Source organism: Hyaena hyaena, unplaced genomic scaffold (assembly GCF_003009895.1).
Source record: "Hyaena hyaena isolate Hyena2069 unplaced genomic scaffold, ASM300989v1 scaffold_1279, whole genome shotgun sequence".
NCBI classification, from domain to species: domain Eukaryota; kingdom Metazoa; phylum Chordata; class Mammalia; order Carnivora; family Hyaenidae; genus Hyaena; species Hyaena hyaena.
In genome coordinates this window covers 234,664-255,810 of record NW_024081909.1, presented here as the reverse complement: position 1 = coordinate 255,810, position 21,147 = coordinate 234,664, and the positions used below count along the sequence as shown (strand labels likewise).

At 48.6% G+C, this 21,147-nt stretch overlaps 1 protein-coding gene across 1 annotated transcript in view; it reads right to left on the bottom strand.

Annotated features, from left to right (window-relative positions):
- The window catches only part of LRP1 (LDL receptor related protein 1), an 81,050-nt gene extending 74,745 nt beyond the window's left edge, over positions 1 to 6,305 (bottom strand). Inside the window, exon 1 of the mRNA XM_039223123.1 lies at positions 6,057 to 6,305. Within this exon, the coding sequence (XP_039079054.1) occupies positions 6,057 to 6,126 (70 nt within the window). The 5' untranslated portion in view covers positions 6,127 to 6,305. The remainder of the gene's footprint in view (positions 1 to 6,056) is intronic.
- Positions 6,306 to 21,147: the final 14,842 nt, after the last annotated feature.

Genomic DNA, 21,147 nt, shown 5'->3' with positions numbered 1-21,147 from the left:
TGAGGTGGGAGGGAGCTGCAGTGGGGGTGGGGTAGGGCACTTGTAATCTGCTTAGAACTGCCAGCCAACCCCACTCCCCTCAGCTGAGCCTTCTGCATCTGACACTAGCACCCACAAAACCCATCTTTGTGGCCTGCTGCTTAGGTGAGGGAACAACACGGCCTATGTTCAGGAGCAACCACTAGCTTCCCCTGCCTCCCACCCCTCATGAGAACTGGGGCTTCCTAATAATAGGAGCTAACTAACACTTTTCAAACCTGAAACACTTTGTTCATGTTAATTCATTTAGACCCTCGAAACCCTGGGAGGTGGGTATACCGTTGCAATCTCCATCGTACAGATGAGGAAATTGAGGCACAGAGCGAAGAGTAACTGAACAGGTGGTTTCCTCACTGACCATGAGGATGGAGCCAGATGAAAAAAGATGAAGAAAAGGAACCGGCAGGGAGAATATTTTGGTCCTCTGGCACTAGGAATGGGAAAGAGATTATAGGGGGTGGCAGTGACCTTCAGGGCTCCTCAGAGAGGAGGGGGTGGTGGAGGAGGCGGAGAGGGACAAGAACAGAACAGAGAGGGAAGACAGAGGAAGGAGGAGAAGGAGGAGAGGACTGGAGAGGGAGGAGAGTGAGTGAGGTTGCAGCAAGAACGCCAGGACACAGGGGCCGTCTGTTCTCAGCTTTGCCTGGAGATGAATGTGACCGCCATGCTAACTCTGGCCAACACCCCTGCCCCCCCTCAAACCCAGGCACCCAGCCCAGCCATGGCCCCCAGGGCCACCAAGCTGGAGCCAGGACAGGAGGTGTAGGCTTGTGTGTGTGTCCAGACACAACACGGACCCCACTGCCCTGCTTGAGCCTTGGCTCTTGTCCTCTGTCCCATTCTGGGACCTTGGGGGTGGGGTGGGGAAGTGGGGCGAGAGTGCCTGGCCAGAGAAGAGAGGATGACAGAAAAGAACAAATCCTGAGGGAGTCTTCTCCAGAGGAGGAGACCCATCCATTGAAACCCTAGGGGGCAAAGGAGGGCGAGGCAGGGAGCTACGACCTCACCTCGGATGGCGCTTCCTAAAAGACCAGGAGACTTGAGGCCAGGAAAGCATGAAGGAGACCCTTGAGGCCCTTTTCATGAGCAGACACAGCAGAGAGAGAGATAGGCTGTGTTAGCCGGCGGATATTTTCTAAAGGGAACCACATGAGATATCTAAGGGAACAGAGAAGCCCGGCGTGGCCAGGGGCTGGGGGGCAGAGCCTGCAGGAATCTAAACTTTCAAACATAGCGGGGTGGGGCAGCAGGGCCTCCCAGACCCAAACCGAGAGCTTTTCACTGAATTTTATGTATTTTGGGTGTTACCCGGTGGCTCCTTCCCGCAGCTCAGTGAGGCTCAGACACATTTTTGTCATTCCTGAGTCTGGGCCTCTGCTTTGCGGCCTGGACAGACGTACAGACGGGATGGCTTGGACTGCCAGGGGAGGGGAAGGGTCTCTCTCTCCATCCTGAGTCAATATTGACTCAGCAGGACATTAGCCTGACCAGTGACCTCCCTACCATCTTTTCCTTTCCCCACAGGCAAAATTCAACCCTTCGAATGCCTCCAGAGGTCATCATATCTCTCACCAAGCCTTTATAAGCCCTCTCCACCTACCCCCCAGCACACACACATGGCTTATGCTCAGCAGGAGAAGCTCTAAGCTCCTGACCTGTTCCCCACACCTTTCTCCAGTTCTCAGGTCATGAGGAAGTCCTGCCAGAAGTCTAACTTCCCCCTTTCCTTCTGAAATATCTCCTTTCCCCTGTTAACTCAGCTCACAAAGGGTATCAAGTCCCTTCCTCTAGAAACATTCTCTCCCAAATCCATTCCTAAAAGTAGTGGAGGGGGAAAACGAGAGAGAGATTTGGAGGAAAGTGTAGGGGGAACTGCAGAACTGGACATTCCAACTCTGACCTGCGAGGGGAAGAACACTTCCAAAATGGCGAGGTGGGAAACAGAGCATGTGGGAAAGCCCAGGAGAGATGTGTGTTCCCGGGGAGTTTTGAGGACACCAACAGGCCTGGATGGAGGCGGATGGGGACAGGCAGAGACAAATCAAGCAATGGAGACTAAAAGAGATAGACAGAGAATGCCACAAAGGGCGGACAACCAGACAGAGATGAACCAGAAGGATGAGACACAGAGGTTCAGAGAGGCTGAGAGAGCACACACCAATGACAGCGGACAGAGGAAAAATAGACAGGAAGGGGTCTCAGGCCAGAGGTTGCCAAGATAATGGCACAGTTGTCTTGGGATTAACCCAGAAAAAACAAGCCCCCGAGACTCAGAGTAGGGTGGGGACAGCATATATCCTGATTTACGGAGACAGAGTCGCTGCCGTAGCAGTGTCTGCCCCAAGGGATACCCAGACAAGAGTTAAGGTATTCCCACAGAATAGGGAGGTAGGGGAAGAAGACTGGAGCTCTTCAACCAGGGAAGCCAAGGCCTGGGAGAGACTCTCATCTCCCCCGAGGGAGCAAGAGTGACAAACACCTCAACACCCCCGCCCCCACTATCCTGGGGAGTTTTTACACTACTGCCTGGGGCCACTGCACCGGAAGCACTCCAAAGCCAACTGCTTCCTTCCCCAAACAATGCAGGATCCTGCTAACTGGGCTGAAATCTGGGACTAAACACAGTGGGGTGGAACTAAGTTCTCCAAATGCTCCCACAGGCACCCAGCTCCACCACGTCAAGGACTCTTGCATTGCCCCAATCAGCTGCACCCAGATTCCCCAAGGGCAGTGAACCCGCCATGCAGAGCCAGAAGGCTTGAATGCCAGAGAGTCCACAGAGTGGGGGGACCCTGACAAGAGACTACTGAGGGGCAATATGCCCTAGGCTTGGGGTTCTGATGTGCAAAAGGTGAAAGCACAGCAGGAGGAAAGAATGTTTGACTTGAGTAAAGAAGGGCTTCCTAAAGGAAGGAGTTTTGAAGTGTTGGGGGGATTTGGACAGGATCTGGCTCTAGCCAGGACCCCAGCTGATGTCCTTAAGAGAGGTTCAGTGACAGGGGCGCCTGGGTGGCTTAGTCGGTTAAGCGTCCGACTTTCGCTTAGGTCATGACCTCGCGGTTCGTGGGTTCGAGCCCCGCGTCGGGCTCTGTGCTGACTGCCAGCTCAGAGCCTGGAGCCTGTTTCAGTCTGTGACTCCCTCTCTCTCTGACCCTCCCCTGCTCACGCTGTCTCTCTCTCTCTCTCCTAGAAATAAATAAAACATTAAAAAATATTTAAAAAAAAAAAAAAAAGAGAGGTTCAGTGACAGTGGAGAGGTTGGGGGGGGGGAAATATATATATATATGGAGAAAATGTAGGAAGGGGGAGCAAGATTGGAAGAAAAGCAGCCTCTAACATCAAAATATTCCTCCCAGGGGAAGGGGAGATGTTCAAGGACTGGAGTCTGACTGGGGAAAAAAGGAGTTTGGAACCTTCTCTCAGAGAGCCAAAAGGCAAACACCTCAGCCTCATAACTCACTTCAACTGTCCAGCTTGTCTGATAACTGGTAATACAACTGGCTCAAGGGCGTGTGTGGAAAGGGGCGTGGAGAGAAGGAGGCAGTCAGCCTTCCCTGAGCCATATCTGCCTGGGGCCGCCGTCCCCACTACAAAATGTTCCTAATCTCAGCAGGGTCCTCAATGACCCGGTTTCCCATTCCCCACCTCATCTATTTCCTTATCCTCTCTGATAGCAAGTACACTCCATTCTGTTTACTAGCAGGGGTGACATTGCTCCCCCAAAGAGACAGGGACCCTGGGGTGAGTTCAGGTGTAGCAGACAAGGCAGAAGAGGGGAAGACTCCTAGGGTTGCCCCCCTAGAGGGAGAGCAGCAAGGCCTGCAATAGCGGCAGAGAGAAAGTTTAGACACTAAGTTAGGTATCTGGGGTCAAAAGGTTTCCTTCTTTGGAAAAAGAAGTCAGTGGGCCCAAGGCATGAGGACAGGGGTAGAGATAAGAGAATCCTCTGGGCTGCCCCGGGTAGCACTGGCCTTACAGTTCTGTGCAATCCCTCTTTCCCCTCCTTCAGAGTAGGGTAGAACCATTGATTCATATTTCATTCCCAAGGTAAGAGCAGTAGAGTGTGTCTGGGGAGTGGTCTTCTTTCTGGGGCTTTGGATACAGTTTGGTTTGAGCTGGGTTACAGATGTGGGCTTGGTGGAAATTTTAAGAAAGGATAGGGAGACAGTTAAGGAGAACATGTCCAGTCTCCCCCACTGCCACTCACCACCAACCGACCTGTAGTGTGGGAAATGGAACCACCTCAGAAGTCTTGGGGTGAAGCAACCTGGTGCCATTCCCGTATGGGCTGGGGACCTTTTCTGCTCTCCAAAGAGGCTCCTCTTGCTTCTTCCTAACTCCATCCTCCTATCGTGGGGCTTCTGATGGGTCTCTCTTTCTGTCTTAAAATTTTTTTTTCCATTCCTCCTAGAAGTCATGCACCCAAACCTCTCTGCCTTAGTTTCCCCTCCCACCTCACAGGGTTGAGAAAAAGAGGAAAGAACATGTATAACAAGGAAGTCTGGGGCTAGGGTTGCCTCTGAGCACTGGTCTAGAGAATATTCAGGAGAAAACCTCTTTTCTCCTCTTGGGCAGATAACTGAGGTAGTGGCAGAGAAGGGAACAGACAGTCAACATAACTGGGAGCTACTGAAAATACTGTCTTTTGGGGCACAGTTTCTTCCTGATCCCCTAACCTCTCTTCTCTAAATGAAGCAAGTTGGGGAGAGGGGAGGGGAGGGAGAAATAATTTGGTTTCGGAGAAAAACTTTCCCAATCCTAACCTGGCAAAACTTAGAAGATGGAGGAGGGGTGCATGATGGTACTGGGTCCAGGTTTTTCCCTGGTAAGATGGATCAAAATGACGAGAAGGGATGAGATATCACCCTCCTCAAATAGGGGCCCAGCCCAGTCCAACCCCATGATCCTAGCTCAAAGCTTGGGCAAGACTTGAACCAGTGACTCACAGGCAAGGGAAAAATAGCTGACATAGAGAAGGGAGAGGGGACACCCCATTTCCCCAAAAAGACTGTTCTAGCACAAGCCTAACTAAAATGTACAAAGTATGTGTGTATGGGTGGGGGGAGATGGGGAAATGGTGGAGAGAAATAAACACAGTTGTTAAAGGATCAGAGAATTGGGGGGTAGGGGCATAGCCATAACCCCCATCCAACCTCCAACTCTCCTTTCAGTCCAACTGTGATCAAGCCAGAAGTCAGGGAGAAAGCAGCTTTCTTCCTCCCTCCCACCTCAGCATTCCAGGCCATTCTCCAGTCCCCTTCCCCAATGATGACATCTGACGTTTTTCATCTCAAAGCTCCCAGGAATTAAGAAGGAAAATTCAAAGTCACATAGCATCGCTGCCCCCCCCCCCTCCCCAGACCTATCCAGGCTACTGACAGAGGCCCTGAGAGGGGGAAGTGCCCACTTAGGAAACCAGGAGGGTAGCCCACTGGATCCTGGACCCAGGCCTCCAAGCTTGGACTCCCCAGGCCCAGATTCCACACCCAAGCAGGGGGCCTTCCCTGTGGCCCTCCCTCTCCCCACCCACAGCCTTCCTGGGCCTGCCTGCCCTCTGCCCAGCGGGGCAACCCTAACCCAGCTCCCCCTTCCAGATTCAGAGGCCACTGCAAAAGCTCCCCCCCACCCCCCCGCAGCCGTACATTGCAAATCCGGATTCCTTCACATTTCAGATGGGGGGGGAGGATGTAGGGGAGGCGGAGGCCCTCCCCAACAAGAGACAGGAGGAGAAGGCCTCTCGATCCCAGGATCAGAAAAAAAGGGGAGCCCTTTCCTCCCTTCCCAGGCCTCTGGTCTTTGTTTGGGCTGGGGGGTCCCGGAAGCATCATTTGCCCTGGGCCCCCATCCTCCAAATCGGACCCCCATCCCCGCCCCCATTCGGGCCGCTGCTGTGTCAGCTGGACTGGGATAACAAAAGCCACCCCCTCCCGCGTCTCCCTTCCCCATCTGAGCGCAGGAGTGGGGGCTGGGGAGTGGGTGTCCCCAGGGGTCCAAGGGGGCCGCGGAATCTCACTCACCATCGATAGCGGCCGCGACGAGAGCTGAGAGCAGGGGCAGCAGCAACAGCATCGGCGGCGGGGTCAGCATGGTGTGGGCTGATGCAAGCAGCAGCCCCCTCCCCTCTGGTCCTGCTACTTCTTGCCGTCGCCCCCCCAATTGGGGGGTCCCCCTTTTTCCTCCTTCTCCCCTCCTCCTCCTCTATTCTTACCCTATCCTTAAGCAAAGAGCATCAGGGGCGTGGGTGAAGAGGTAGAGTTCAGAGCCCCTTGGGGAGGGCCTGCTGACGGGGGTGCGCCCGCCGCCTCCTCCCAAATCCAAACCCTTCAACCCCCTGCTTTTCTCTTCTCCCCTCTTTCCCCCTCCCCGAGCCAAGCTCACAACCCCATCTCCGAGCCGCCTCCGGCTGCAAAAATGCACAATTGGGAGGAGGCGGGGTAGGGGGGTGGGGGGCGTGGACCGGGTGGGGGAGCGTTTGGAAGGGGCCTGATGGAGCTCTGGGGGCTCCCCCGGTTTCCGCCTCCTCAGTGCACGGGCCTGGAGCTCGCACCACTGTTCCCCCGACTGAGGTGCCGCGACGGGGGGGCGAGGGGGGGAGAGGGAGGGGACCGGCAAAGGAGGGAGGGAGAGAGGGGCGGGGAAAGAAAGGGGGGGGTGTAGAAAGAGCTACGCGGCAATCCTGTGAGTGCGCATGCGCCGATTTGGCGCGCTGCCCTGGGGAGGGGGAGTCAGAGCAGCGACAAGATTTGGATCTCTGGTCAGCGGTCCGAGTGTGGAGGTCTCCGGAACCCGCTAGCCAATGTGGGGCCTGGAGCGCCCTGTCCCCAGGCTGGGCCTTCCCCCTCCCCCCCGTGCTTCAGAGAGCTGAAGGGCCGAGGGGAGATTGGGCAGTGGGCGAAGAGAGCTGAGGGGCTTCTCTTTGAAACTCGGTGTCATGCCCTAGGAGTTCAGGCTCGGTCCAGGGATCCAAGACCCGGGGTCCAGGCCGAGGCCTGATTTCCTCGGGGAACCTGACTGTGCCTCTCCCGCCTGGAGTGGGGGGCAGGGGCCGCCAGTCCGCAAGGAAGATACGCGGAAAGGCTGAGGTTTGATTTGGAGACTTTGTAAAACAGAGACAGGGATTGGGGCCTTCGGAGAAGGGGGGCGGGGTGGGGGAGGGGCTGCGAGGGCCCGCCCCCACCTCGCCCCAGGGCTCAGAGTAAACAGGGACACCCGCGGGGACACGCAGGAGCTTGTCCGCCCGCGTAGGGCTTGGGGATGGAACCCACCTTAGTACCCGCCCCGCCCTACTTGCCTGGCACCGGGCTCGGGAGGGGCAAGCCCTGGTTTGGAGGGAGGTGAGTCACCAGCGGGTGGGGTTGGGGAAGGGCCACCCCACTTCGCCCCAAGAGGTCTGGGCTCATTTATGTTTTGTTTGGTGTTTTGTTTTTTTATACCTTCTGACCGACTTCCCACGAAGTCGGGGTTTTAGATTCTGAGCAACAGGGATTTAGAATAAGATGAGGGACTCTGGACCCCTGCTTCCAGGCCTGGAGTTCTAAGGTGTCTGCTGCGTGCGGGACCTTTGTCCCGGCCCCGAGCCCGCACGGGAATGCTGCTTTGAGTCCTGAAGGCGCCGGCGGGCGGTTCCCAGAGCCCGGTGAATGTGCTTCTGGCCACTGCCCCCTTCTGGGCGGTGTTTTAAGGTTGTGCCTTGGGTGTCTGAAAGTCAGAGTTCAGGGATGCACCAGGCAACGTCGAGGTATGCCAGAAATTGACGTTAGAGATGAGAGAGGGTTCACCATTTTCACTTTTTAAATTCTAGTGGAGGAATGGAAAGGGATCCAAGTGCTCACACCAGTCCCTCCCTGGCAGGAAGGGGAGCAGCATGGAAGACTTGTCCCATTGATGGCAATGAGAGTGAGAAGAATCCAGAAGAACTGGACCTTTTCCTCAAACCAGAGCTTCCTCTGGGCTCACTTTGCTCAGGGTCAAGTCCACCTGCTTTTAGTCTCCTAGGCTAGAAACTTCAGACATTTTGCCAATTTCTCCTCAGGCCTTTCTCTCCTATGTCCAATCTTGCAAGCCTGTGCTCAAGGCCTGTCATGTTTCCCTCTGAAATATAGCTCAGATTTCCTCCATTTCCACTGCCAGAGAGTTTCTCTGGACAGGGGTAGGGTCGTATTTATCTCTTTATCCAGCCCTCATGGGTTAATACAGTGATAGGCACACTGCAAGGACTGGCTGTTTTTCTTTTCTTTTGTTTTAATTAATTAATTATTTAAATGTTTGGTTATTTTTGAGAGACAGTGAGTAGGGGAGGGGCAGACAGAGAGGGAGACACAGAATCTGAAGCAGGCTCCAGGCTCTGAGCTGTTAGCCCAGAGGCCGACACATGAACCACGGGATCATGACCTGAGCCGAAGTCCTATGCTTAACTGACTGAGCCACCCAGGCTTCCCTGTTTTGTTTTGTTTTTTTAAAGTAAGCTTGACACCTAGCGTAGGGCCCAACACAGGGCTTGAACTCATGACCCTGAGATCAAGACCCGAGCTGAGATTGAGTCAGATGTTTAACAGACTGAGTCACCTGGGTGCCCCACTAATTGTTTTTAATGAATGCCTATTAGGTTCCTTCCTTATCTAGGACCCTGATCCTGATATTGTGGTCCAGATGAAATCAGATTGAAGCCGACTTCAGGCAGCTCTAAAAGGAAAGAGCTATCTGGAGTGACCATATGTATAGCCCAAGAGAGCTGTGAGGGGCATTTCATTCCTTCTTTCATAAGGGTATCTTCCTAAAACTGCTTTCCCTATGTTTCTTCCTGGCCAGCGAACATCTCTGCTCAGTATCTATAGACAATGGAATCAAATGTGAACTCTTTACATTGTAAAACATGGTAATACATAGTTAAAAACCTCAAAGAGTACAGAAAAGTACAAGAAGAATATAAAAGTATAGGAAGGTGGGGGTGCCTGGGTGGCTCAGTCAACCTTTGGCTCAGGTCATGATCTGGCTATCCGTGGGTGTGAGCCCTGCTTCGGGCTCTGTGCCGACGACAACTCAGAGCCTGGTGCCGGCTTTGGATTCTGTGACTCCCTCTCTCTGACCCTCCCCTGCTCATTCTTTGTCTATCAAAAATAAATAAACATTAAAACATTTTTTTAAAAAAGCATAGGAAGGTGAAAATAAATTTGCCATGTTCCAACATCTTATTCTTTAGTCCTATTTTCACAGTAACCATTACCAAGAGTTCCGTGGGTCTCCTTTGGAAGGTTAAAAACATTTTTTTATTGACAAACAGATGTAAATAGACATTCTTTAAAACCACAAATGAGCTCATACACTATATACTGTTCTGTAACTTGCTTTTTTCAATTAACTCATTTTGATCCCTTTCCACATTAAACACACATATCTAGCTCACTCTTTATATTGGCTGCTTGCAATCTCCTTGCTTGGATACTTCACAATCTACTGGGACTGTTGGGCTTTTTGGGTTATTTCCAGTATGTGAACTGCTGAGGGTGGCTCTCTAAGCCCTCAAGATAGCCTCAATACCTAGAATTTAGCACTCAGTTTTGGGAGTTCTGTGCCAACCACCAGACCATAAACTCCTTAAGGGCAAGGATCATGTCTTTTACTTCTTTGCATCCACCTAGTATGAGGAGCTCTTGACTGGAGGAGGCTAACAGGAGTGTTAAGACTAGGGGCGCCTACTCAAGGAAAGGAGACAACCTAATCACTGTCAAATGAGATATGGCTATAAACATCTTTCCTATATTTCTCCTATTGCACTCATTATTCAGTCCTTCTCTGACTCAGCTTCTTTTCACCCCACTTTTATTCTTTTTTTTTTTTTAAAGTGACCTTTTATTCTCTGTTGTGGCCTTACAACCCCGAGAGATCTAGAGTGTCATGCTATGCCGACTGAGATGCCTGGTGTCCCACCCCACTTTTATTCTTAAGTTTCTTCCATCTTTAAATCCTTGCGTTGAAATTATAATCCAAATATGGGAAATCAAGGAGGAATTCTCTGAAATTCATGATTGGGATATCTAGAATGGTAGCAGTAGGCAAAAAATTTGGTGTAGAAAAAAGATATCTCCTTTTTGCATCTCCCAGCAAATTATTAAATACCTCCCTTTCCTGCCCGAGGTGGGGCATTAAGGAGGCAGCTCTGGGACTGAATGTCAGGCCAGAGACCGTCGCCACCTAGTGGTCAGTTAAAGAAGGTTAAAGAAGTGTGAATTGAAGGGTATCTGAAGGGTCTGGTGGAAGGTTGGGAGAGAACCAAGATTTACTGAGCACTTAGCATGTACCAAGTCCACTCAACATATTTTACATGGATTACCTCACTTATATCTCAGAACCATCTTGTGGCATAGGTGTTATTTCCAGTTTGTAGATACGGCAATAGAGGCTCAAGGAGATTAAGGAATGTGCCCCAAATCATAGTGCAGATGGGAGCCCAGTTCTCTTTCATTGAATCAACATTTATTAGGTACCTCATTTGTGCTGGACACATTTCTAGGTGTTCAGTAGGGACAAGAGATGGAAACACCCAATCTCAGCCTTCAAGAAGTACACAATTTAGTGGGGTTGCTCAACCTGATGATTGACAATCACAACACAGTACCTAATGCCTATGATAAAGGCAAACACAGAGGGAACCAGAGCCAGATCACTATTCCAGATAAAGGGATCAAAGCAGAGGTGGGCGTATGATGCCAAACTACATATTGAAAGGGAGGAAGAAGATGACAAGCAATGACGAGGGATGCGTGTTTTAGGTTGGAGGACAGGCAAAGGCATAGAGACATGAAGAAGTTTAAAACACAAATGGCAAATATGGTGTGGCTGAGGTTCAAGATACTTGTTGGGGAAGATAATGGATGAAGTGTTAGGGAACCTAATCACAGAGGGTGATTTTGGCCACACTAAGTATTTAGAACTTACTCTCTAGAAGTAGTGGAGACCCAGGTGAGAAATTGTTGAAGTTCTGATGGATCAGCCATAGAGCTGAGGAGGAAGAGGATTCCAGACTAAGAAGACAGGATGAAGTATATTAGTTGGCTTATCATGTCAGCCTAGAGAAGAGTGACAGAAAGCGAGGACTAGAAATTTGGCTCACATTAGAATGTTCTAAAAATTCTCAAATTTAAGCTGCACAATAGAAGAGATTTTAAAATTCCAATGCTAGAAGACTTATATCACTTGACTTCAAGACTTGTAAGCTACAGTAATCGAGACAGTGTGGTACTGGCATTAAGAGGTGACAAAAGACCCATGAAACAGAATAAGAGGGGTCAGAAATAGACTCACACTTAAAGTTGAGTTTTGACAAAGGTGTGAAATCAATCCACTGGGAAAAAGAATAGCTTTTCAACAAATGGTGCAGGAACAACTGAATATCTATAAGGAAGAAATAAGTGAACCTTGACCCCTTCTTTATACTATATGCAAAAATTAATTCAACATGGATCAAAAGACTAAGACCTAACAGCTAAAATTATAAACTTTAGGTAAAAACGTAGAATATCTTCATGACTTGGTGGTAAAAAAGTTCTTACGTTATAGAAAGCAATAACCATAAAAGAAACATCAACATTTAAGGGCCCCTGGGTGGCTCAGTTGGCTAAACCTCTGACTTCGGCTCAGGTCATGATCTCGTGGTTCGTGAGTTTAAGCCCCGCATCCGGTTCTGTGCTAACAGCTCAGAACCTGGGCCTGCTTCAGATTCTGTGTCTCCCTCTCTCAGTGCACTCCCCCCATGCAAGCTCTGTCTCTCTCTCTCTCTCAAAAATAAACAAACATTGGGGCGCCTGGATGGCTTAGTTGGTTAAGCGTCCGACTTTCGCTTAGGTCATGATTTCGCGGTTTGTGGGTTCGAGCTCCGCGTCGGGCTCTGTGCTGACTGCCAGCTCAGAGCCTGGAGCCTATTTCAGAGTTTGTATCTCCCTCTCTCTCTGACCCTCCCTTGCTCATGCTGTCTCTCTCTCTCTCTCCTAGAAATAAATAAAACATTAAGAAAAATAAACAAACATTAAAAAAAGAAATATCAAGATTTAAAACTTTTGTTTATCAAAAGATGACATTAAGAAAACGAATAAGTAGGCCAAATAGGTAAACAAAATACTAATCTGACAAAGGACTGGTATCCAGGATATGTAAAAAAAACCAAAAAAACAAAAGTCTATAACACAGTAATAAAAAAACAACTTTTTTAAATGGACAAGAGAGTTGAACAGATACTTCACAAAAGAGCATGTATGAATGGACAATAAGCACATGAAAAGTGTTCAGTATCTTTAGTCATCAAGAAAATGCTAATTAAAACCACAGTGGAAAATTTTCCACACTCACCAAAATGGTTAAACTTTTAAATACTCACAATACCAGGGGCACCTGGGTGGCTCAGTCAGTTGAGCATCCGACTTCGGCTCAGGTCATGATCTCACAGTTCGTAGGTTCGAGCCCCGTGTCGGGCTCTGGGCTGACAGCTAGCTCAGAGCCTGGATTTTGTTTCAGATTCTGTGTCCCCCTCTCTTTCTGACCCTCCCCTGCTCATGCTTCCTCTCTCTCAGAAATAAATAAAACACTAAACATTTTTTTAAAAAACAAAAATAAAGTAAAAACTCACAACACCAAATGTTAGTGAGAAGTAGACCAACTGGAACTCACACACAGTATTGGGAATGTAAAATGTACTATCAGTTTGGAACAATATGTAACATTTCTTATAAAAGTAAGCATATACCTATGACCCAGCAATTATACTCCTAGTTATTTATTCAAGAGAAATGAAAACATATGCAAACAGAGATTTGAAGAAGAATGCTCATAGCAGTTTTCTTCATAATAGCCAAAAACTGGCTACAGCCAGGTGTTTATCATTAAAAAAAAAAAAAACGGATAGGCTGTGGTATATTTCTACAATGAGATACTACCTAGTAATGGACAAACTATGGATACACCCACAACACGGGTGAGTCTCAGAACATTTAAGGGTGAGTAAAAAACAAACAAACAAACATAAAAAAGCATATCCCGTTTTATTCCATTTATATGAATTCCAGAAAATAAAATCAGAACAGTCCCCTCCCCTCACCAGGGGATGGGGTGAGGCTAACGATCTATATTCTGATAGGGGTATGGATGTCAGACAGCAATGGAGTGGTATGGCAGGGATTTGAACCCAGGTGCGCTAGCCCCAGAGGCCATGGTTTTAAGCACCATATTATATTGCTTTGCTGCTGGGATGCTTCGGCCTTGGGTCTGGATGAGATTACACAGGAGGAGTAGCCTGCGAAGACGGGACTGAGAAGGAGCACCTAGAAATGTAGGGGGAGGACTAGGAGAGAGGAAACAGGAAAACCAAAAAGGTGAGGGCTTAGTCAAGAATGGCTAACAGTGCTGAATACTGCCAAGAGGTCCAGCAAAGACAGGCCTGGGCATGTATGACTGGTGGGGAAAGCGACTCACTGGCAGTGTCCTAAGGAGGTGAGGAAGGGAAGACCACGAATGTGAATAACTTTCCCAAGAAGCTTGGTTACACAGGGGAAGAGAGAGAGAGATGCAAGACAGTAATTAGAGGGCCAGTTAGAGGGCTGGGATTTCCTTGCAGAGGCTCAGTCCTGACCACAGTTGGCTCCGTACAGAGATGCTCACCCACCCACCAAGGTTGCCACTTCTCCCTCTGTGAGATGAAGATCTGTGGGCCAACAGTAATCCTCTGACGGCCCCAGGGCTCCATTTGGAACCTTGAGATCATCTGACCCCACCATTGCTCACATCCTGTCATCCTTGGCAGGCCTCATGGGCGTCCACCCTTCTCCACTTAGCCCAGTGCTTCCTCTTCCTGACCACCCTTGCACTGATCCCCATCCCCCTCCTTGCACAAAGCCTGAAAGGGGGGGGGGGGCTTGGCCCAGATTGTCCTTGACCCTCTTTGTTTGTCTGAAACCTGCCTCTTTCCTGAGGACATTCTTCCTTTAATGAGCTATCACTTATTCTCTCAGGTGAACAAGATGGGTGGTATGGGAGCATGGGCAGTCAGATGCTCTGGGGTCTCCATTTCCAATAGTCAGATGCTCCACTGAAGTCTCAGTTAGGGCTACATCTAGAAACAAGTAACACAAGACCCAATTAAAGTAAATTGAACAAGGAGGTGTTCTAGAGCAGAGCCAGGGCTGGCTAATTCAACAGTTTTCTACCTCTTCACACTGCTACTCTCTCCTATGTGCTATCCATGGTCACAACTGTTCAGTCCTCCCATGTGGACTTAGGATTGAAGAAGAGCAAAATCTTTCCCAAGAACCCCCTAAGGTCCTATTGGCCAGGGGAATGGAAATACTGAGATTGTCTAGACCAATGAGAGTCATCCCCTGAATGCATGGGAGGGGAACACCTGTACAAAATCCAGACTTTGCCAGCAAGGGAGAAGCGTTTGTTACTGAGGAGGTACCATCAGGGCTTGCCTTGATAGTCCTATAAATCCCTCTACCTTTTAAGGGCCAGCTATTTCACCTTCCATTGAGAAGATGTGTAGCACACTGCTTCAGGGCAACAGTGATCAAACCAGACTAACTGGGTCCAAATCCCAGCTCTCTCCCTTGCCAGGTCTTTGGCTTTGGGCAGGATACATAACCTTTTCACACTGCAGTTTCCTCATCTGTAAAATGAGGGCTATCAACACTATCCAGTAGAACTTTCTGTGAGGATGGTAATATCCCATGTCTGTGCTAATATAGTAGCCATTAGCCATATGTGGCTATTGAACACTTGAAATGTGCCTAGTATATCTGAGGAATTGAACTTTATAAAAAATGTTTATTTATTGTTTAAAGTTTATTTATTTTTGAGAGAGGGAGGGAGAGAGAAAGAGAGTGAGTGAGTGAGCTTGCTCAAGTTGGGGAGAGGCAGAGAGAGGGGGACAGAGAATCAAAAGCAGGCTCTGCACTGACAGCAGTGAGCCAGGCTCAAAAGAACATGACCTGAGCTGAAGTCGGAGGTTCAACAGACTGAGCCACCCAGGCGCCCTACTTATTTTGTGAGAGAGAGATGGAGAGAGAGAATCCCAAGCAGGCCCCACACTGTTAGTGCAGAGCCCAACGAAGGGCTCGAACCCATGAACCATGAATCAAACCATGGCCTGAGCCAAAACCAAGAGTTGGACACTTAACTGGCCACCCAGGTACTCCAGGAATTGAATTTTTAAATTAAAATTAAATAGCCACATGTGGTTAGTGGTTATCATTTTGGGCACATAGTTCTCATAGTATTGTTATAGGATAAAATGTACAGTGTTTAGAATTTTAGGTAAGAATTGAAGTGACACATAAGCTCTCACTAAAGATTAGTTCTTATTATTTTTGCCATCATCCACTGATGATGTCCTGGTCACTTGGCCACACTCCCTGAAGACTTTGGCATCTTACCTACTGTATTCCTGTCCCACCTCAGGTCTTTTGCAAACCCAGATGGTGTTAACTACGCATGCAGATGGTCTAGCCAGCACCCTGGCTTCTTGGTTCCTTGCCCTCCTCAACTCCAATGACTCACCGTCATGTTGCCATAGTCACTCATTCCCAGAGCCATGACCTATACTGTGCCCTCCCAGGAGATCTGGACTGAAATCTTATCCCCTTGTCTCCAACTACAACATTCCAGTCTTCTAACTCTTATTTCCTTTGCTTCCAGTAAGGCTACTCTTTAAGTCTGTTGAGCTTTCCAGTTCCTTGACTCTATTCTTTCTTACCCACCAGTTCCTCATGTCTTTACTTCTCTTCCTAACCAGCCTTGATTCTACAATGCTTCACTTCTACTCCTCCACGAAATGGTCTCCTCCTCCAATATTATTAACCTTCTGAACTGTTCTCCTGGCTTCAGACTTAACACTTTAAGTCCATTCTCTTGGGGCGCCTGGGTGGCTCAGTCAAGTTAAGCATCCGACTTCAGCTCTGGTCATGATCTCATGGTTCGTGGGTTTGAGCCCCACATCGGGCTCTGTGCTGACAGCTCAGAGCCTGGAGCCTGCTTCAGATTCTGTCTCCCGCTCTCTCTGCCCTTCCCCCACTCATGCTCTGTTTCTCTCATATTTATTATATGTTTATAATAAATAAACATAAGAAAAATAAAAAATAAATAAATCCATTCTCTACACTGCATCGGGTAGGCTCTCTGTGAAACTTCATCGTATTAGTCACCTGGCCAAATCTTCTAATTTTTCCCATTGCCAACTACTACCCATTTCCAGAAGGTACCATGCTCCCACAGTATCCATACTTGTCAACATGATAGATCCTCTTCCTGGTTTAACTCTCCTTTTGTTCTTTGCTTGAAACTCCTATTTTTCCTTCAAGATTTAGTTCAGGCATCACCTCCTACAGGAAGCTCCCTGATCTCTTATCCACTATCTAGTTTAGGTGCCGCTCCTATGTGTCCCCATGGCACCCTGTGATTCACTGGAATCACAGCCCTGATTATCCTATATTATCACTGTTTGCTACCTAACCTGACTCCTGCTCTTGGCTGTAAGAACCTGAGAACAGACACCAACAATTTTTGCTGACTTAACTAAATATATATTCCAAGGATCGTTTTATATGTTTGCTATCCGTTCCACTTTACTTTTTTAAAGGGGAGGGGGAATTTGAATATGTTTGTTTATATGCTCAGAGTAAAGAGATATAATAATTAGAGAATGAAGTTGGAGATTTGGAGGCTCAAGGGGACTATGAATAGAAGGGTGCCTGAGGAGGCAGAGGCAGGGATCCTGAGCACAGGTGGAGAAACATACCTCAGGGAAGGGTAGGGACAGGGGCTCCTTCTCCTCTGAGCCTATGGGATAGGTGCAGTTGCCGATGAATATATGTGTTGGTTGAGAGAAGGGAACTGGGAGAGTTTCCAATTTATGGTCTCTGTTTCACCTAATCTAAGTGTTGAGTTGATATCAAGGTGGATGAAAAGCTGGAGAGAATGGCAAAGGCCTGGGAGACAGAGCTGGCTAAGGGTCCACCACAGCTTCCCATACTTCTGTGACTTCTTCTTTCTATCCCTCAGTCCTCCACAAATCTCAGGACACTACCCAGTGCTCTTGAACATGTGGCCACTCATCTTATCTGTGAAATGTACTGAGCTCCTGCCATCAATACATAACTAAGTTTAGTCCTTATATAAGAGAGTGTAAAACACTTAGCCCAGCACCAGTTACCTGGTAAAGACTCAGTAAATAGTAGTCCTTGTCTTCATTAGCAAGAATGCATGTTGTCTTTTCTAGCTGCATAGGAATGTGTTAGTATGATATGAATCCCCACCCCTGGGAGCTTCTGTTCTTGTCAGAGAAGAAGGAAATGTCCATAAAATAACTAAAAAGCAATGCAAAGTGATACATGATGTTTACCAACATCCAAATGGCACTTTGATTTGTGATCATAGTCTGCAATAAAAATGATCTTTTATATCATGACCTATAACTCAGATACTTGTAGAAAACTGAAACAAAAGTTTCATTAACCAATACTTGCTTTGTGTGATGCATTCTGATATTTTCTGTTCCATTTTATCCTACTTTGTTTTTAAAGAGTTAAGGGCACCTGCGTGGCTCAGTAGGGTAAGCATCCAACTTCAGGTCATGATCTCACAGTATGGTTCATGAGTTCGAGCCCTGCATTGGGCTCTCTGCTGTCAGTGCAGAGCTTACCTCAGATCCTCTCTCTCCCTCTCTGCCCTTCCCCAGCTCTCTGTCTCACTCAAAAATCAATAAACTATTTAAAAAGTGATGGTTAAGGCTCACTGTGATGGATTGAACTGTGTCTCTCAAAGATTCATATTTTCAGAGGCACCTGGGTAGCTTAGTCAGTAGAGCATATGACTCTTGATCTCGATGTTGTAAGTTCAAGCCCCATGTAGGGCATGGAGCTTACTTTAATTAATTACAATTTTAATTCATATTTTGTATTGAATTCTTATGTCCCTCAAAAATTCATACTCATTTGAGGTTCACCCAGTACCTCAGAATGTAATCTTATTTAGGGATAGGGACTTTACAGAGGTAATCAAGTTAAAATGAGGTCATTAAGGGTATGCCCTAAGCCAATATGACTGGTGTCCTTATGTAAAGGGGAAATTTGGAGACAGACTCAAATATAGGGGGAACACCATGTGAACCTGAAGATGGCCATCTACAAGCCAAGGAGAGATACCTGGAACAGACTTTTCCCTCCCAGGTCTCTGAAGGGACCAACCTTGCCAACATCTTGATCTGAGATTTCTAGCCTCCAGAACTGTGAGACAAGAAATATGTTGTTTAAGCCAAGTCAGCTTGTGGTGCTTTGTTACGGCAGCCCTAGCAAACTAAAACAGTCTTCAGATTGCTTTTGTGACTCACTATTGGCTTGCAAACTGCCCTTTACAGACCACAAAGTTCCTTTTTCCTATGCTTTCTCTCATGTAATCTTAATGCCCACTTGGTGGGATGGCAGGGCTTTTGGGCAGGTCATTCAAGTGGGGGTGTCATGGCTGAAAGTCTAGCAGACCCTACAACTGTAAACCCTGAAGATGAGTGCTCCTTAAATTTTGCCAAACTGTTGTCTCCATTTGAGGGGTTGGTACACAGTCACAAAGCTCTTAAGTGGCGTCAGACCCAAGCTGGATTGGCCTCTAAATTCTGGGTTCTTTTTTTTTTTTTAATTTTTAATGTTTATTTTTGAGAGAGAGAGAGGGAGAGACAGAGTACGAGCAGGGGAGGGGTGGAAACACAGAATCTGAAGCAGCTCCAGGCTTTGATGTCAGCCCAGAGCCTGATGTGGGGCTCGAACTCACAGACCATGAGATCATGACCTGAGCTGAAGTCAGATGCTCAACCGACTGAGCCACCCAGGCACCCCTAAATCCTGGGTTCTTAAAAATCAGTTAATTATTTAATTAATTCTGGCTTATTGCCATGACCCCACAGGGTCCCCATGGGTGCAGCTAGAGAGGATGACAAAAAGTAGTGGGTCCCTACTAGTACTTGTGCCTCACCTTTCTACCCTGCAAAAGGACCCAAAGTTAAAGACTGCATTCAATCCTCCCCTTCTCTTGCCAAAATTTGGGAGAACTTGGACCTTTTGAAATTCTTATGAATTCAGCCACTGTCTGTGAGTATCTGCGGGCAGAGTGGGGACCTGGGAGCATGTGTTTTGAGCACCTGTGTGCATACACTGCAATCCCAGCATTGCTGGTCACCCAAACTCATGGACAGATTCCCTACCTGCCATCTCCACCCATACCATCTCCTCAGTTCACTGCCTTCCAGACACAGTCAACACATAAACACACATGCTTCTGATATTTCTGTCTTTGTGGCAGTATTATTACTTCCAAACCTGGGGACCCCTATGTAGGATAGAAGCCCTTCTGCCTTCCTCATACCTGGCTTATTCTGGACCATAAAAATAGTGCCTAATATTTACTAAGTGCCAGGCACTGTTTTAAGTCTTTACGTATATTATTGCATCTCATTCCCACAATCTTATGAGTTAAGACTATTACTTGCTCCATTTTACAGATGACAAAACTGAAACACAGAGTGACCTTCACAGACTTGTGCAGTTAGCAGTGTTGGCAGGATTTGAACCCAAGCAGCCTGTCTCCAGAGTCCCAGTTCTTTTGTTTTTATTTTTAAAAAATAATTTTTAATGTTTATTTTTGAGAGAGAGACAGAGTGCAAGTGGGCAAGGGACAGAGAGAGAGAGAGACAGAATTTTAAGCAGGCTCCAGACTCTGAGCTATCAGCACAGAGTCCAATATGGGGCTCAAACCCAAGAACCATGAGATCATGACCTGAGCAAAGAGAGACACTTAACTGCTGAGCCACCCAGGCGCCCCTCCAGAGTCCCAGTTCTTAACTGCTACCCTCTGCTGCCTGGCTGGGACCTCCATGCACACGTGCACTCTTGCATACACATGACCATCCACATGGGACAGGACAGGGAGGAGCTGGGCTCTGGGAATCAGTTTAAGCACCAGGGGGCAGCATAGGCCTAGCTTTGGCCCCTCAGCCCAGCCCTGTCTGGGGATAGAGGGATTTGAAACCTCCCATCTTCCACCATCCCCCAGAGACCACTCTTTCTATATACATCTTGTCTCTCAGGTTTGGGGCCATGGAGGCCTCTCTGGGTCCCTCGGCCTCCTTCAGCAACTCCTCCAGCAAAAGCTGCAAAAACCATCCACCAGTTGTGACGATGACTCAGAAGCTGAGCCAGCCTTGTGTATGTGCGTGTCTTATTGTGACTTGTTTGCTGCTCTGGGGGCTAACGTGTCTGTGAGCCAGCCCGCACATGTGTAAGCATGTGTGCGTGTGCGCGCGCGCGCACGCGCGCGCGATCTTAGGGCCAGGGAAGTTGTACATGTATGTGTTTGTTTCTGGGTGTGTCTCAGTGTTTACCACAGAAACAGGAACTTTGCCAAGGCTGCACAGCAGATTCCTGTTCAAACTTGTCCTTTGGGAATCTGCAGGCAGCAACTCTAGCTTGTGTCGTTTCCTACAAGGGTCTGAAGGACCTGTGAGGAGGGGGCTGAGATAGTTTTCAGTGCATGAGACTCCTGTGGAGGCTTCCAGAATTCTGAGCTCTGGGGTCCCCTCCCCCACACACTCCCATCCGTAGTCACGCGACCTCTAAGGCGCGCCCCGCCAAGAAGGGAGGAGGACCTAGGAGTTCCAGACAACCTCGAGCACCCTGGCTGCTTTTCAGGGTCATCCACTGGAGGGAGCGCAGAGCCTAGAGGGATTTGCTTTTCCAGAGGCCCCGGGGTGCCCAGTTCCTCCTGAGCCCAAACCGCGGGCCCCTGAACAAGTTTGCGTGTGGAAGAGGCAGTTTAGGGCCGCAAGTCGCCGCTTGGTATTATTATTGGGTGACTTTCTGGAGAAAAGTTGATCGCTTTTGAGGGGATAGAATAAGTGGGGATCAGGCTCCCCTCCAGTCTGGCTCTAGGGCTCCGAGCCCCAGTCCTGGCTCCCTCGACCCCGTGCTCCCCCACCCGGCATAGGAGGCACACACGCTCACCCCACTTTCTTCCTCTTCCTCCTCCAGCCCACTTTCTCTTCTCTGTGTCGTCAGAGCTCCAGGGAGGGACCTGGTTAGACGG